Source organism: Agelaius phoeniceus, chromosome 3 (assembly GCF_051311805.1).
Source record: "Agelaius phoeniceus isolate bAgePho1 chromosome 3, bAgePho1.hap1, whole genome shotgun sequence".
NCBI classification, from domain to species: Eukaryota; Metazoa; Chordata; class Aves; order Passeriformes; family Icteridae; genus Agelaius; species Agelaius phoeniceus.
Genome location: NC_135267.1, coordinates 110,890,231 through 110,906,461, shown reverse-complemented (window position 1 = coordinate 110,906,461; position 16,231 = coordinate 110,890,231). Strand labels below are relative to the sequence as shown.

Genomic DNA, 16,231 nt, shown 5'->3' with positions numbered 1-16,231 from the left:
ATCCCGGCCGGTGTCATATCCCGGGCAGTGACAGATCCCGGCCAGTGTCACGGGGCCGGTAACAGATCCCGGGCAGTGACAGATCCCGGCCGGTGTCATATCCCGGGCAGTGTCAGATCCCGGGCAGTGACAGATCCCGGGCAGTGACAGATCCCGGGCAGTGTCAGATCCCGGGCAGTGACAGATCCCGGCCGGTGTCACACGGCGGAGACGCTGGCCCGGCCCCCAGCGGGCGCACGGCCCCGCCCCGGCGGCTGCACGGCGTAACGGGGCGGGGAGGAGCAGGAGCAGGAGTCGGGCTCAGGATCGGGCTCGGGAGGGCGGTTCTGGTTCCGGGTCAGTCCCCGCCTGGGCAGGCTCTCGGGGGCGGCGGCCCCGGCCATGCGGAGCCGGGCCGGGCGGCGGCGGCCGCGCAGGGCCCTGCCTGGGCTGCGGCGGGGCCCCATGAGCCGCCGGGGGTAGGGCGGGGAGCCCCTTCCCCCCCGCCCCGCCGCCATGTACACCTTCGTGGTGCGGGACGAGGGCAGCAGCGTGTACACCGAGGTGAGCCGGCTGCTGCTGGCCAGCGGGCAGTGGCGGCGCCTCCGCAGGGACAACCCCCGCTTCAACCTGATGCTGGGCGAGAGGAACCGGCTCCCCTTCGGCAGGCTGGGTAAGGCTCCTCCCCGCGCCCGCCCCGCCGCCGGCAGCGGCGCCCGGCGCTCCCTGCTCCCCCTCGGTCCGTGGCTGCGGCTGTGCCCGCCCGTCCCCGGTGTCCCCCGCCGCAGGGCAGCGTCCCCGCGGGTCGCCGCAGCCTCGCGGAGCCCCCGCGGTTCGGGAGGCGGTGCCCGCCGGCCCCGCTCCCCGCCCCGTCCCTGTCGCTGTCCCCGCGGCTCGGCGGCCGCCCCGGTCTCCGGCGCCCAAACAAAGCTCAGGCCCCGCGGGTCTCCGCGCAGCCGGCGCTCTGCGGGCCCTGCTGCCGCCAGCCAGGGCTCGAAGGATCCTCCTCCCAAGCTCCCGGAGAGTGATTTCACCGGGGTCCCCCCAAACACCCGCCCGGCTTGAGGCCTGTGATGTAGTGAAGCAGCGGGAAGGGCGGGGGAAAGGGTGACACGAGGGTCACCCGGAGACCCCCCCATGAGATGCGGCAGAGCTCGGGATCCCGGCCCCCCTCTGGTGCAGCCCAGGAGTGCCCTCCTTGCCCTGCAGCAGTGCCCTTGGGGCTGTTCGCAGCGCTGCGGGCGATTCAGACAAGCGGCGGTGCCTTTGTAGGGTCGCGGTGGCTCCGGTGTCATCCCCTGCCTGCTGCTGGGCAGGGGCACTGCGGTGCTGAGCTTCCGTGGTGTGGGGCTTAGACCTGTTCTGCCTCCTGTCTCAGGCAGCAGAAACACGTCTAAGCCAGGCACGTTCAAACCTTCACTCCAAAGCCGAGGCTGGTGGGGATGCGCCTCTGCAGGGCTCGGTGAGGGTGACAGCACTGTCCCTGTCTGGAGCAGGGTGTGGGTAATTCCAGAGGCTCTGTGTGTGTAGGGCCCCCTACAAGCCCTGCCCCACCACCTTTTCCCCTGCTGCCTGACCCCCGCTGTCACCCTGCCACCACACAGGGCTCTGAGAGCTGCCCTGTGTAGGTTTGTGCCCTGCCTGCCATGCTCTTTTCTGCCCCTTGGCACAGGCACCCTGGCCCTCTGCCCCGCTGGATGGTGCAGAGCCCAGGAGCAGGGAGGGAGAGTGCCCACGAGCAGGAGAGCCGAGCCAGGCTCTGGCAGTGTTGCAGGGTGTGGCAGGGAGCGGGGCTGCACTGTCATCTTGGCCCTGGTTTCTTTCTTCCTGGGGTGATTTTGCAGCACTGCTTCTGGCTGCAGAAACATCAGAAGAGGCAGAGCCCCCTCACTCCAGCAGCTCTGGTGCAAGATGGCTTTGCAGCCCCTTTCTTTCAGCAGAGACCCATCTCTGGCTGCTCTTAACAATTTGCAAGTCACCAGTTCCAGCACCTCTCCCTTATCTCCTCCACGTTTGTGAGTGGAAAGTCCCCATCACATGGCAGTGCCATCTGGTCACTCCCAGTGTCTGCAGTGGGCAGGGAGACACCGGGAGAGGCTCAGGCAGTGAGGATGCTCACATGTGCTTGCAGCAGGCACAGCAGGCAGACCTGTGCTTTAACTTGCTCAGCATGGAAGACCTGTGAGCGTCAGGCCTCATTGCAGAACAAGTGCAGTTCCTTGAGAGTGGGCATGCACGGCACATCCAGCTGTGGTGGGCTTGTGGCCATCTCTAACTAACCCCTTCCATCCTCTAAAAGTGTCCTGGAGTAATGGAAGAGCTTCCCTGAGCCCTTCAGCATGTGTTGCCATGGGATGCACAAAAACTCAAACCATTTCTCACAGCCAAGCCATGTCTATAACCCATGGAGAGGGGCCATGCTTTGGCACTGGCATCTTTAAACCATCCTCCTGTAGCAGGAAACTGGTTGCCTGAAATCAGTAGAGTCAGACCAAAAATAACATGGTTATTTTGGTGCATTTTCCAAAAAGCTCTGTCTTCTTTGATTTGTCTTCCTGAGCAACTGTTGCATCAAAGCTGGGATTCAGGGAACTGTAGGGATTTGCATTACTCAGGGCCTAAGCTGGATCATGGAGAGAAGTGGGGACTCAGCATGCACCACTGCTTCTGCCCAGCTGCAGGGACCTCTGTAGCTCTCACTGATAACCTAATTCCTGGGGGATTGTACCCTTAAGCTGTTCCCTCATCTAGGAGAAAAGCAGTTTTGTGCTGAGGGGATGGAAAGGCTGTGGAGGCCTCATGTAGCAGGGGATGCTGGGCTCTGTGCTCTGCTGGCCAGGAGAGGATTGCCATTTTGGTCAGTGCCTTGGCAGCTTTTTAATCCCACTAAATGCATGCTGCAGACCTCACAACATGCTCCAGAAGTTTCCCTTCCTGCCTTGTGTGCCCTCTTTGCTGGCCACCCAAGTCTATGTTGCAGCCCACTGCTCCATGGCAATGCTCAGGAGCCCAGTGAAGATGCATCTCCCCAGGATAAACTGGAAACAGAAGAAAATTTGAGGGGTTTTATTATTTTCTTTTCAGTAAAAAAAAACACCAAAAACTGCCTGTGATGGATGCACTTTGAAGTGCCTGAAGCTACAAATCTTTTCTGCAGGATGGTTTTCAGCTATCTTGTACTTAAAGATTTGTGAATAAAAGTGGCCCGGGTCAGGGAAGTGACTTTCAGGCTGAAAATAGATATCCACTCTCTGTGATCTTGCAGCTGCCTGGTGTTTAAGGTAATGTTTGCTCCAGGCCTTTTTTTCCAGGCAAGCACCAAGGAGGATAAGTAAAACCCTAAATCCTTTTTCAGGATTCTGGTCCCTCTCAGAGAGCTTCCAGCTGAGCACGAGTGTTTCTGTCCTGTGAAAAGGTGAAGGCAGGCAGTTTGTGGTGTGGAGCCCAGTGTTGGTAAGGAGATGCCCCTCTGCTTACCCCTCTGTCAGTGCTGGGGCCACAGCTGGATACTGGGGCCAGTTTGGGACTTTCCAGTGCAAGAAAGGCTTAAACATCTGGAGTTACTATAGGAAGGGCCACCAGTATAGTCAAGGGGACACAGATTGGCAGCCAAGCCCTGGGACAAGGACTTAAAGTCAGTATCTGTCTTTAGAGATACTCAGACTTTGGACAAGAGGTTGGAGCAGAGACTCACAGAGGTTCCTTCTCACCTCAGGTACCCAACAGGTCTTGTTGCAAACTGCTAGAAAGAAGCAAGACTCCAAGTCTTTCAGTGTTTCCCAGTGTTTTGTGGCATCAGGCCCAAGAGGGAGTCGTGCTGTACATGACAAAGAAAAAAGGCCCTTTGCTGAGCTGTGATCTTTGTGTCAGAGTGTGCTTCCCTGCATCCTCCACCTGTACTTAAGAGTAACTGAAATCTTGGTTCTTACAAGCTTACACCAGCAGATGGAGAGCACCTGCCAGTTCCCAGTGTGAATTAGGAAAAAATTCTTTTCCTTTGCAAGATGGATGTGTCAGATTAAACACAAGTGGGTAACTGAATGGCTTTTTTGTAACTAAATGAAAAAAAACCACAGGGACCAGTACCAGTTCACAACCTGTTTCTGTAATGCAGGGCAAGGAAACAGCCTCCATTTTTTCCCCTACTGCACAGGTCCTTTGCACCAAGCAGCTGCTTTGCCTTTGTTCATTGAGGAGTTTGTCTGACCTCTGTTTCCCCTTCTTAGGCCATGAACCTGGACTTGTGCAGCTGGTGAATTACTACAGGGGAGCAGACAAGCTGTGCCGCAAAGCATCTCTGGTGAAGTAAGAAATTCACTGAAATGTTAGATGGGCTTGGCAGGAGCTTCTCTTCTAACCCTTGTTTGAGTGTTGAACCTGTTTGGAGGGTATTTCACACAACAGCTGCCCTGTGCATGTGCTGTCTTCAGACTCCTGGGCTGGTCTCTGGAGCTGTTTGTGTGCACAAAGGCCTCTCTGTAACCTCAGGGGAAATGCCATTTCCACTGAGTTGTATCTACTTGAAACCATAGAGTGTATTGAATCAGATTAGAGCCAAATCAAAAGGGAAAAAGAAACCCAAACGAATCTGCTCTTTTTCCTTGTAGACATTTAATTAAAACCTTCTCCTTTTATTCTCTGTTTCATACAGAGAAGAGACACTAATGTGCCTTTAGCTAATCAGATTTGTTGGTCAAACAAATGCTTGGAGACATCTCCAGGAAGAGCTCTGGGAGTTATTTCTGCATGACCTGCCATACCAGGGTCTCCTGGGGAAATGTGGATGAACTTCCATGGTAAATAACCCTGTCCCTGTGCAAACTCTGTATCTTTATGTCAGAGCTCTTGGTTTCCTTCAGCAGTTTGATTGCCCATTACAGTTTGTGCTGCTCTCACTAATGCAGTTCTGCAGAGTGGGTGTGCAGGATCCAAGGCCTCTCCTTCCTGTGCAAAGAGCCTCTTCCCAGTCACTTTCCTGGCAGTGATGATGGTGTTTGTCAGAAAGTGGCAGAGTATTTTTAAACAAGCACTTAAAGCACTCCTCAGATGAATTCCTCTTTAGCCTGTTACCTGGAGTGCTGAAAGCACTTGCACACCTGTTTTTATATCCTACAGCTTGGCTGACCTTTTTAACTGTAGGGTCAAGCATGCATCAAGCTACTTAGGAACCCATAGGACAACAAATGACATTCCTCAGGGCTCCCAAAGTGCCACTGACTCACTGCCATCTCAGCAGAGAGGCACAAATGCACAGAGAGGCAGCACCTCATGAGCTCTACTTTTGGCTTTAAGCAAAGCACAGGCATTTGGAGAGGCAGGCAGCTCCCTTGACTTTGAAAGAAAACAGGCCTGAGCTCTGCTAACAGGAATTTGCTGCTGTCTCCAGACATTACTGGTAGGACAGATGTGCCTGAGGGATTCCAGACACCTTGGGATGTGGAACATGTAGCTGTGCCCTTGCTTTCTGTGGCTTCCCAAAGGTCTTCATACACAGCTGGGACACCTGGTCCTATCTCAGTGGGAGTGGGATCAAGGGCTAAGCTCCAGCACAGACAGCATTACTGCTCTGGCTTTCCTTTTTCCAGCTGTGATCCTTCCTGCTCTGAGCCATGTCAGCAAAAATACCTCCTCAGTTCCCTTGTGCAGAGATGATGCAGGGAATGCAGCGCCAGCTTTAGTTATGGGGAAACTTCTCAGCTGTTAGTTTCATGTTAGTTTCTTGTCAGTAAAATGTTTAATGAAAGCATGCAGGTTCTGCTTCAAAGAGTAGTGCTTTGCTGAGGGCTGGGGTTGCCATGATATCTTTAGGAAAACCTAATTTGAAGGCTTTAAGGAAAACAGGATAATTTAGCACAGACTATCCATAAGCTGCCATTCATCATCAAGCAAAAGAGCCCAGTTAATGATGATTTTTCTTTATGAAAAAGGCCCCATGCAGGTGGGGACGCTCTGGAGATTAACAGCCTGTCTCTCTTCACCCAGGCTCATCAAGACAAGCCCTGAGCTGTCAGAGTCCTGCACGTGGTTCCCTGAGTCATATGTGATTTACCCAACAAACCTGAAGACCCCGGTGGCTCCAGCCCAGAACGGGATTCGCCATCTCATAAACAACTCAAGGACAGATGAGCGGGAAGTGTTCCTGGCAGCCTACAACAGGCGGCGGGAAGGCAAAGAGGGCAACGTGTGGATAGCCAAGTCCTCTGCTGGTGCCAAAGGTTCATTCTCCAGCACCAGGAGCTGCTTCTCATCATTCCTCACTCTTTGCATGATCTGTAGGGTCACAGGGTTTGGCTAAGCCGAGCTGATGTGTCTGTGAAGGGCTCCACTGACCATGCCAGACAAGCAGTGTGGTGTGCATGTGCTGCCTAGGACATGCACGTGCCCCTCAAAATGTGGGAATGTGCTGTGGGGAGGAGGCAGCAAGCACCAGCAAGTGAGGGGAATGTGGAGAGCGGGTTAGAGGGAGCAGAACAGGATACAGGGAGGCAGTCACAGTAGCTTTCAAGGGCAAGGAGCCCAACTCTCCGTGCTGTAGCTTAACTTGCCTTCTCCTGGGTGGAAATCCTGCTTGTCTTTCAGCCAGACTCCCATTCCTGGTGCCAGTGGCCTGCCCGTGGTCACACTGAGCAGCCACGAGCTCAGTACGTCACAATTGCATCCAAGCCTCAGGGGAAGGTACCAGAGCAAAGACAATCAATGCAGTGTCTGTCTGTCCATTTAATCTGAATAGGACAAACAGATACCCGAGTGATAATGTGTCCTTCCTTGTTCCAGGGTCATTCCATCACTCACTCTGCAGAAATAAGGAGCTGTGAGGTGGCTGGACACAGCTCTAAATGCAGTGCTTTAGTAACTGTGTGCTCTCTGTCCACTATGGTGTTATCATGGGCACATTGTTAGAATGGCTGTGTTTAAAAACTTACCTTGCCATGTGTGCAGCAGAACCCAGCCTCAGGAAGGACCTGGTCTTTTCAGAGAGAACAAGCCCATTACTCCTGTTTGCAGAGTCACTTTGCATGCAGCCTTGCAGAAAAGAGAATGTGAAAGCCAGAGCTGGCTGCAGGGAGGCTGCACCATAAAACTGTCCTTTACACCAGCTTCCCTCTCTGTTCTGCTCTCTTGGCTGTGTCACCAAGAAGAATTGGAAGAGTATCCTTGTTTTCATCAGGAACGAAGGGGAGATGAGTCCTTTTGTTATGCCAGTGCTAGAATGTGTTTCTGTGAGGTAAACTGGCAAAAAAATCCATCTGGGCATTTGGAAAGGCAGTTGCTGTGGTCTGCTGCAGGCTGAGCAGGTTCAGACTCTTCAGATACTTCATGCACATGTGATCCCATCTTTTCTGCACTAAAGCAGAGTAGCCTTTTGTATTCATCACTGTGCTGCTGCAAATTGAAGTGGAAAGCAGAGTCTCATGGTAATCTTCTAGAGGGAAGTTTTATACGTCTGGGGATTACTTCTGATGAAGAAGAAAGCTTGTTCATGCTAATTACCAAGAAAGATACAGCTCTTGTCTTGGGACAGGTGTAACAGCAGCTTAGTCATCCATCAGTAATGGGAAAATTCAAGGTGTAGGATGCCCTGAGTCAAACGTTTGAAGGGTTTGCAGCTGTGGCTGGAGGTTTTGGTGTTTTCTTTGACAGCTGCCCCACATAAGCTGCTTTGCTGCCTCACTGGGTTGCTGCCTGGGTGCACAGTCAAGCTGACCCTCCCCTTGGTTTGCCATCTGTCCAGTGTGGAGCAGGTGCCTGCTGATCTCCCCACTGCAGCAGCTTTGCTGGCTTAGGGATGTTGTTTCCCTCCTTTCCCCAGTGCACAGCCTGAAGTTGTGCCAGTGCAAGGTTCTGCCTTGCTCTGCTGTGATCAGGAAACTAAAAAAGTCTTGCCCTCTGAAAACTTTAATTTCAGGCTTCCTTTCGGTGGAGGGTGCTGGGATGAATGAGAGGACAGTAGGGCTGGAAAGCTGAGCAGAGGATGCAGCAGTGGGAGTACCTGCAGGGCTGTGCTGACTGCAACTTTCAGAAATCACAGTTAGGAGCATTTTTTGTGGGATGATCCTGTCAAACCCTGTCTGTGCTTCAAACCTCTATTACCCTTTTGAGGCCCCCTTGAAGAGTGGGGGGTTTTTTTGCACAGTATTTCCTCAAAAACACTCAGCACAAAATTAAGACAAAGTAATCAGGTTTATTCCAGAAAACTTAATACCTCAAAAATGGGCATAGTGCCAGAGGAGGGTTTGATAACTTCACCTGAGCTGGCTTATCCCTCCTGGCACCATGCCATTCCTTTATGAAATCCCAGAAGGAAAATAGGCTCTCTTCAGTGCTCTGCAACAGAAGTTTGCTCTTTGGACTCTTGCAAGAGATGAACAGTGACAGCTTCAGCCAAAATGTGGGAGTGTTTAAATGGCACAGTTCATTTTTTTAATGAAGAGCTTCCACAGCAGGAACACTGTGTACATGGATGAGCAATTTAAAATAGTACTTTTCCTTATTCAGTAGTGATTTTAATAATAACTTAAATGAATTCAGTGAGCAGGGCAACACTGCACAAGTGTGCATGTGTGACTGCCTCTGGCAGCCAGAGATGCCAGACAGGGAAAGAGAGTCTTGAGTCTGGGATAAAAAACCCCACAAATCTTCCTCCCCAAATAAAAAAGAAGGGCAAAAGTCGAAAATGTGCCAAACTCCCTGTTCTCTCTAAACTGCTGAAAACCGGGGAAAAACAAAACCAAATTTGTCAGGTGCCAAAATACAAGCACCACCACATCCTCCTACCCCTGCCAAGCCTAGATAGGAAGAAGAAAAAAGACAAAAGAAACCAGAATGCCCCCAAGCCAAGCAGCTGCCTCACTGCTTGCCCAGGTCCCTGTCTGCTGTGCATCTCCTCACACCTCAGCAGCCACCCCCCTGCAGACATGCCCTGGGCAGGCTGTGCCCTCTCAGATCCCCTTGATTCCCATTTGCAGCAGGCCTGGTTTGAGGGGATGGCAAGCAAGAGGTCCCTCTACAGATTCATTCCCATGGAGTGACTGTGCCATTGCTTGGGCACCGGCTGACCCTGGGGCCACGGGTTCTTGCATGTTGCTTTTTGGGCTGATGAGCCACTTGGGGCCTGAAAAAGCTCCAACAAAGGTAGAAGGATCCTCTACCTAATTTTGTCTTCAACTTTCTGTGCCAGGGGAGGGGATCCTGATTTCTTCAGAGGCTTCAGAGCTCCTGGACTTCATCGATGAGCAGGGACAGGTGCACGTGATTCAGAAGTACCTGGAGAATCCTCTACTTTTAGAGCCAGGGCATCGCAAGTTTGACATCAGGTAACCTTTCCTGCCTTTGTAACGCCAGTTTTCTTGTTCATGCTGTTTCTTTGGGAGCCACTGAGATTAGAATTTGTTCTCTTGTCCCCCAGGAGCTGGGTTCTCGTGGATCATCAATATAATATCTACCTCTACAGAGAGGGTGTCCTGCGGACCTCTTCAGAACCATATAACAGTGCTAACTTCCAGGACAAAACCTGCCACTTGACCAATCACTGCATTCAGAAGGAATATTCCAAAAACTACGGGCGCTATGAGGAAGGGAATGAAATGTTCTTCGAGGAGTTCAACCAGTATCTGATGGATGCCCTGAACACAACGCTTGAGAATAGCATCTTACTGCAAATCAAACACATAATAAGGTAGCCAGCTGCCTGCTGCTGAGGAGAGTAAAACCCTTCAGGGACAGGGAGTGTGTATGGACACAGCTGGGGAAGCAGTGCAAGGACAGGGTTTCAATTGCAGAAATTTAGGATAAAGCCATAAATACCCCCATGTCACTGCTCAGTGAGAAGGCACCTCCGTAAGTGCTGTTGCCTCAGTGGTGTGTGTCCACATCTCTGTGATTTGCCAGCTGTGGCTGGAGAAGGATAGAGTGAAAAGGGAAGAGAGCAGCTCAAAAGACAGGGCTGGGAGAAGCTGAGATTAAGAAAGGCATAAAGGTGATAGAGGGGAGGTGAAGGTGAACTCAAGTGTGCAGACTCTGGATGCTTTCCCCACCATCAGCCAGCACAGCACATGGCTGTTGCCTAGGTCATCTTACTCAGTCCACCAGAGCCAGTTCCTGCCTGGGCACTCTCTGCCTGGAGAGAGATCTTGGTGCTGCAGAGAATCCAGGTCTTGGCAAAGCAGTCCTTCATGGAGGGATTTGCTTTGCCAGTACCCCATTGCTGTTGATTGCACTAAAAAAGATGTGGCATAATCTTGAAGGCAAATGAGCATCCAGTGGCAGTTCCCTGGGGACCTGCTGCAGCCCTTTGTGGCATTGCACATCATGTTTTTCAGCTTGCCTGACCCAGTGGTGAGGGAGGATGCTCTCCAGCTCTTTGTGAGTTAACTCAGGGGTGTCCCCACACGGATTTTCACGGGATCTCACTTGCATGGACCTGGTTACCATGGCATGTGTTGGACATAACTTGTAATTTGGGAGAGTTCCAGGGCAACCCCTCCTACTTAACATGTCCACAGCAGCCTTAACCCTGAGTTCCTGTTTCTCCCTTCACAGAAGCTGCCTTATGTGTATAGAGCCTGCAATCAGCACGAAGCATCTTCACTACCAGAGCTTCCAGCTCTTTGGCTTTGACTTCATGGTGGATGAGGAGCTGAAGGTCTGGCTAATAGAAGTCAATGGGGCCCCAGCATGTGCCCAGTGAGTAAATCAGTTTCTGGAACACCCTTGTGATGCCACTGTTTGCATGCCTCACCCAAAACATGGCTGTGTCCCAGCTCCAAGTGAAAAAGGTGAAAGAAAATGAATGGGGAGGGCGTTTTCCAGGCTAACACTGGACACTGCTCCAAGTGCCAGTCAGTTTGGGTTCATTACTCTTGTCTCTGTGTTTGGTACCCCCCAGCTTCTTTCCCACGTGGGATGGGGCACTAACCTGGGTTTTTGAACAAATGGGTTTGGATATCACTTGGGTCATTTTTATTACTCTTGGGTTGAAGTTATGTTTGCAGGTTTAATGTTTTGGGAGTCGGATTGTTTCTCAGTCTCTGTTGTGGCACCACTGGTGACTGCTCTTTATATGAGCACATGTTAAATGAGGAGCATTAAGGGCAGCAGCTGGAAGTGAGTGACTAAATTTGCAGGCAGCAGGACCACAGAGCACACTGTGGATACTGCAGATGTCACCAAATCTCTGAAAACCTAAGGAATAAAGTCTCAACACCAATTTAGTGTTAAGAAGAGCATCATTTATTCAAATCACAAGGGGAATAACTCCTGACTTTATGTGTCCATGTGATTTTACAAGTGTCTTGCTTATATTCCGCCACTACATGCATGTTACAATTTGCCCATTACCAAAAACCCTCCCCAGGTTCCCAAATTAAGTCCTTGTTTTGGCTGTGCCTGCATTCCTGAGCCAGATGTCTTCTTACCTTCCAGCCATCCTTGCTGGGAAAGCAGATTTTGCATGCCTTGTTTCTCTGCTAAGAGTTCACAGGCACAGTAAAAATTGAATTAACCCTTTTGGTATCACAGAGATCAGGTTGTAGCTTCTTCCAGCAGCCACAGGGAGGCTGGAACAGGCAAACAGCCCTGGCCATGAACATCTCTGTTTAAGCACAGCAGGAGGTGCTGTATTACACGACTGAGACAGCTGCAGGAGACCAGAAATTTTTGCTAAGTGAGCATCTCTATCATATTAAAAAAAAAAACCCAGCAAAACAGAGCAGGCTGTACATTGCTGCATTAGAATGTTATGAGATTAGATGTTGATTAAATTAAATGATCTAACAGTAGACAAAAAATGCAGGTCAAACCTACCAGACAGCCTGTTGAGGAGCTTTTTCAGGGCTAGAGCTTGGGGAGCTTTCTGTGTCCAGGACTGCCCATGTGCATCATGGTGCAATTATTTCCTTGCACCTCCTTGTCTTGCTGTAAGGGTAGAATTTGGCTGTTGCTGGGTGGATTTGGATTGCAGCAGTGCCGTGTTTGGTTTGTGCCTCTTGGAAGAGCAAGGGCTTTGTTGGGCACTGGGAAGATTGAAAGCAGCTGAGGTAGGTTTTGGCTATTTGTGACTTCTCCTCTTCAGGGTTATTTTTATTTGTAGCTCTTGTATCACACAGCTCCCATTTAAAGAGGAAAAAAAAATGGCATTCCCAGGAGCTGAAAAAAAAATCTCACTGTCACATAGCCCCAGTGACATGGAGTAAAAGACATTGTTAATCCTGGGAAAAACAGGTTTGGTACTAAATATGTGCCAGATGCCAGCACATTCAGGGAGGTTACACATGCATTTCCTCCAGCAGAAAATGAAGCTGTTGTTAACTCAAACACCTTGTCTCTCTTCTCCCTAATCCTGCTTTCATCAATCCAGGAATGCATCAGAGCAGCCCCTCTGGGGCACACTCCAGTGTGAACAGTGTCTGGTGCAGTAAACCCCAGCTCCCTGAGTTGGAAGGCTGGTACAGGGAGCCCTGAGATGTTTTCTGCCCCTTTGCATCTTGTGGAGACTCAAGTCTGGGGCCTGAGGGTCCAGAGCTTCTGACTGTAAACATAGATAATGGGTTTTGTGGTTCTTTGTGAAAGGGAGCAATACTGGGAATTATCACCCTGGAGAAAGAAGATATTTGTTGGTGTAAACAGGGAGGAGGTAGAAGACATACTGCTCTCCCCCTATTTGCCACCCTAAAACTCCTTGTGATGGGAGTGGGATCTTGTAGATTTTGCTGGGAAAACGCATTTCTACATAAAAACATAAAAATTGGCCAGGCGTCTGCTGGTTTGCCCTGCCTGGGTATCTGATTCTCTCTCTCTCTCTCTCATCTCTTAGGAAGCTGTATGCAGAGCTCTGCCAAGGAATTGTGGATGTAGCCATCTCCAGCGTTTTTCCCCTCAGTGACACTGGGCAGAAGATGAGCCAGTCATCCTCGATCTTCATCAAGCTGTGATGATGACACAGCTGCCACCTCTGTGAACAGGGAGAGACTGCACCCCTCGGGTCAGCACACTCTGGTGGCTTATCTCAGTAACATGCCAAAAAGTGATAGAGACAGGCTTCATATTTTCTGGGAGACCACAGGGAAAAGCAACAAAACAGGCATCCTCACAGAGCTGTGATGAGCCAGAGCTGCTCAGATAACTCTGCCTGCATTCACCAAAATCCACTTTAGAAACAGCTCCTGTGACTTTGATACCTGAAACAAATCTCTCTGGGAGTTCAACAGAACAACCTTAAAATGAAACCCCAGCAGGGATACTGTAATGCTGTATTAGCTCCTCCTTTTCTATAGAGATAACATTGGGTTTTTTAAGGGAATTGAGTGGAGAGAACGATGGAGTTGTCCTCCTCCTGCTGTGTTTATCCTTTCCTCACCTACTGCATCATTAGTGCCTTAGCTCAGCTCCAAATAGGTGACTCCTTTCCTTTGTTCCTGCTCTGTTACATAGAAAGGAGCAAGCTCTCCTGGTGCCTAAAACCAGGAAAACCAAGAAATCAGTTTCCTTAGGTCATTTTCCAGTCTGGTTGGCTGAACACCCAGGCAATGGCTGGTAAAGGGTGCTGAACTGCAGGTGGTGAATTAACCCAAGCAAGGAAGGCGATTTTCTTTATTTATAGCTATCCCTTTTCCTATTGAGATTTGGATCAGTGATTGTCCCAGTCTGAGGCAGTTGGATTCTGCTTAAAAGAGGTAGAGAGACCCCCCCTCGGAGCTCAGCAGCAGGCTGTAGGATTTTGAGCATCACTTTTGTGCTGAGTGTTTCAAGTAGCAGAAACCTGATCCCAGTTTCTTCTGAGGCACTGCAACGAATTTAGGCTCTTCTCTCAGATTTCCCCTTCATTATTTACTTGAGGCTTGGACCTGAAATCTTTCTACCCAAATCCCATTTCTTCCAGCCAGTTTTATTCTCATCTGTTTGACAAATACTGTTATCTTCTGCCCTGAACACAGTCCACAACTTGATCTTAGCTAGGGGCAAGGTGGGTGTGGTTTTGTAGACCAGGAGAGACATTCCTGTTTGCCACACATCTGGGAAATCAGGTGCTTTGGGGGGAAGGAGAGGTTAGATTCTTTGAGATCTCTGTATTTCAGAGCTAACATCTGCTTCAAGTATGACCTAAACCCCTGTCATGTGTCCCACCTCGTGAAGTGTATCTGAATTTGGAGTGTGAGCCCAGCACATCCTTCTGGCAGGGAGAGATGGTCATGGACAGAAACCAGTTCCTGTTCCCCATAACAAACAAAGAAACAAACAGGAAGATGTTGTGGAGATTACAAGCTGCCTGTGTGTAATGGGAGGTGAAGCAGCCATGGAATTTCTGCCCTCCTCAGAAGATCCTAGCATTTTGGTGTACTCACCTCTGTTTGTGATGGAGATTTCAGAGTTCTTCATGCAGCAGGCAATTCTGATGGGAAGGGGATGAGTGATAAGGAGGGAGAAGGATGTTGGGGGAAGGATTGGTTGAGTTTTCTAACCTTACGATAGCACAGAGGTGTCAGAATTTCACTGCAGTCCAGGTGAAGTGTGGTGGTAACTCACCAAGGTAAAATGTGGGCTGTTAAGGGTTGTTACTCAAACTGCAAAGTTCACCACATCTCTGTTGACATTTTCATGTTAGCTTAGCTGGGCTTTAAAACTGCATGGTTTTTGTCCAGCAGTGGGAAGATCTCACAGCAATTGCCCTCATCCAGGGTGTGTCTGAGCTCTCATAAACACTAGGGCAGACGAGAACAGAAAATTTTCCCCATCACAATGAACCAAGAAATGCTCAAATTCTGGGGGCTAGACCCATCCTTCTCCTCAGAAGGGGAGTTTAGATAATGCTTGGTGGCAGAGCCACAACTACAGATGATGCAGCTATTCATACCCTGCCTTTCCAGCTGGGCTTGGGGGAGGTAGTGTTTCAGGGACACTTGAATCCTCTGCTGAATTTTTCAGGAATAAGCAACATCCTCTGGAGTAAAATGTGTATTTTCCACCTTCTCTCAAAGTGTCCCCCAAAGTAAAGCACAGAAGGTAAATGATAAAGGACAGAGAGCACAGTGCCTAAAGTTTTGCCCAAAATACTAGCTAGCTATGAGGTGGAGTAGAGGATGTGTGTGTGGCTGAGGCCTGGGCATTGCAGCCTTGGGTGCACCTTGCAAGTGATGCTCACAATCCCCTGTGAGACTTCTGTTTGTTTCTTTTTTTAGGAATATACAACAATAAATGTTTTCTAGTTTATTTCAGCTAAAAGGTCAATAGAAAAGGTCTTACTCTCTTTCCTGAGCTTTCACCCAGGATACTGCTGGGTTTCCAGAAGACACCTACCATACCACAGAATGTCTCTAGTCTTAGTTGTATCCCTTCATGTCATCCATGAAGAATTTCTGGCCCAGGTGTTCCAGCTGTGTTGTCCAGCAGGGTCTGGTCCCACTGGACTCTGGGTTTCAGGTAACTCCCATGTGGCTTCTTCCATACGAGTTAGTCATGTTGTGCTTCTGCTGAAATCTGGTGGCCGCCCACAGTCCGCGGAGAACGCCGGAGAAGTCTAAGAAAGGCTCAAACGCCGATTTCATCCAGGTGACTGTGACCAGTGCCCTTCAGGACTGCTTGCATGTCCCTGCTCCCAGCATTTCTTGTTCTCCACACGCAGCTCTCTCCCGGGAGAGCAACGCTGTGCCGTTCATAATCGTGCTCCATGACCGTGTCTGCTGTGGCAGCCCTTGGGAAACCCTGGTGTTGAGAGGACGTGGGGTACACGGGGCGCTGCCGAGGATCATCCTCGGGATCGTGTGCCCGGCTGCTCTCACGCCAGCCTGTGCATGTGGGGCTGGGAATGCCTGAGCTCCCGGCTCTGCGGTGAGCTCACATCTATCCACATCTCTCTAAACCATCATTAAAACATGCGAACCCCACGGCCTGCGGTGTTTCCTTGGCGCAGCGGGTCCCTGGGCTGCCAAGTCCCCAGGAGACCGGGAACTGCCCTCACGCCCTGGGCTGTCCCGGCAGCGCTGGGAGCTGGGGAGCAGCGGGGCTGTTCGGGATTCCCGGCGTGCGGAATTCCCGGAAGTGGCGGCGCAGATTGACGGGCATGGGTGGATGTTCGGGGAGTGCATGTGGCTGGGCCGAGGGAGGGACACGGGTGACACGGATGTACAGGGGGACCGGGAGCTGGGAATGCGCGTCGGGCGGAGCGCAGCCCGGCGGGACGGAGCTGCGGGGCGGGCTCTGGGGACCGGAGCGGCCGCAGGGACGGACGCGCCCCTGGAGCGGCCGGGAAGCGGCGCGC

The 16,231-nt window shown here is 51.0% G+C and overlaps 1 protein-coding gene across 1 annotated transcript; it reads left to right on the top strand.

Annotated features, from left to right (window-relative positions):
• The first annotated feature begins 344 nt into the window (after positions 1 to 344).
• Positions 345 to 15,857, top strand: TTL (tubulin tyrosine ligase). The gene is made up of 7 exons (XM_054629437.2): positions 345 to 652; positions 4,206 to 4,284; positions 5,962 to 6,194; positions 9,158 to 9,293; positions 9,386 to 9,655; positions 10,519 to 10,662; positions 12,791 to 15,857. The coding sequence occupies exons 1-7, from the start codon at positions 496 to 498 to the stop codon at positions 12,906 to 12,908; spliced, it is 1,137 nt and encodes a 378-aa protein (XP_054485412.1). The 5' UTR covers positions 345 to 495; the 3' UTR covers positions 12,909 to 15,857.
• Positions 15,858 to 16,231: the final 374 nt, after the last annotated feature.

Bases quoted from the DNA above. Each gene is read 5' to 3' on its own strand.
- TTL (XM_054629437.2), top strand. From the start codon at position 496: ATGTACACCTTCGTGGTGCGGGACGAGGGCAGCAGCGTGTACACCGAG. The intron at 6,195-9,157 runs GTTCATTCTCCA...TTTCTGTGCCAG, and splicing joins GTCCTCTGCTGGTGCCAAAG to GGGAGGGGATCCTGATTTCT. The intron at 9,294-9,385 runs GTAACCTTTCCT...CTTGTCCCCCAG, and splicing joins CATCGCAAGTTTGACATCAG to GAGCTGGGTTCTCGTGGATC.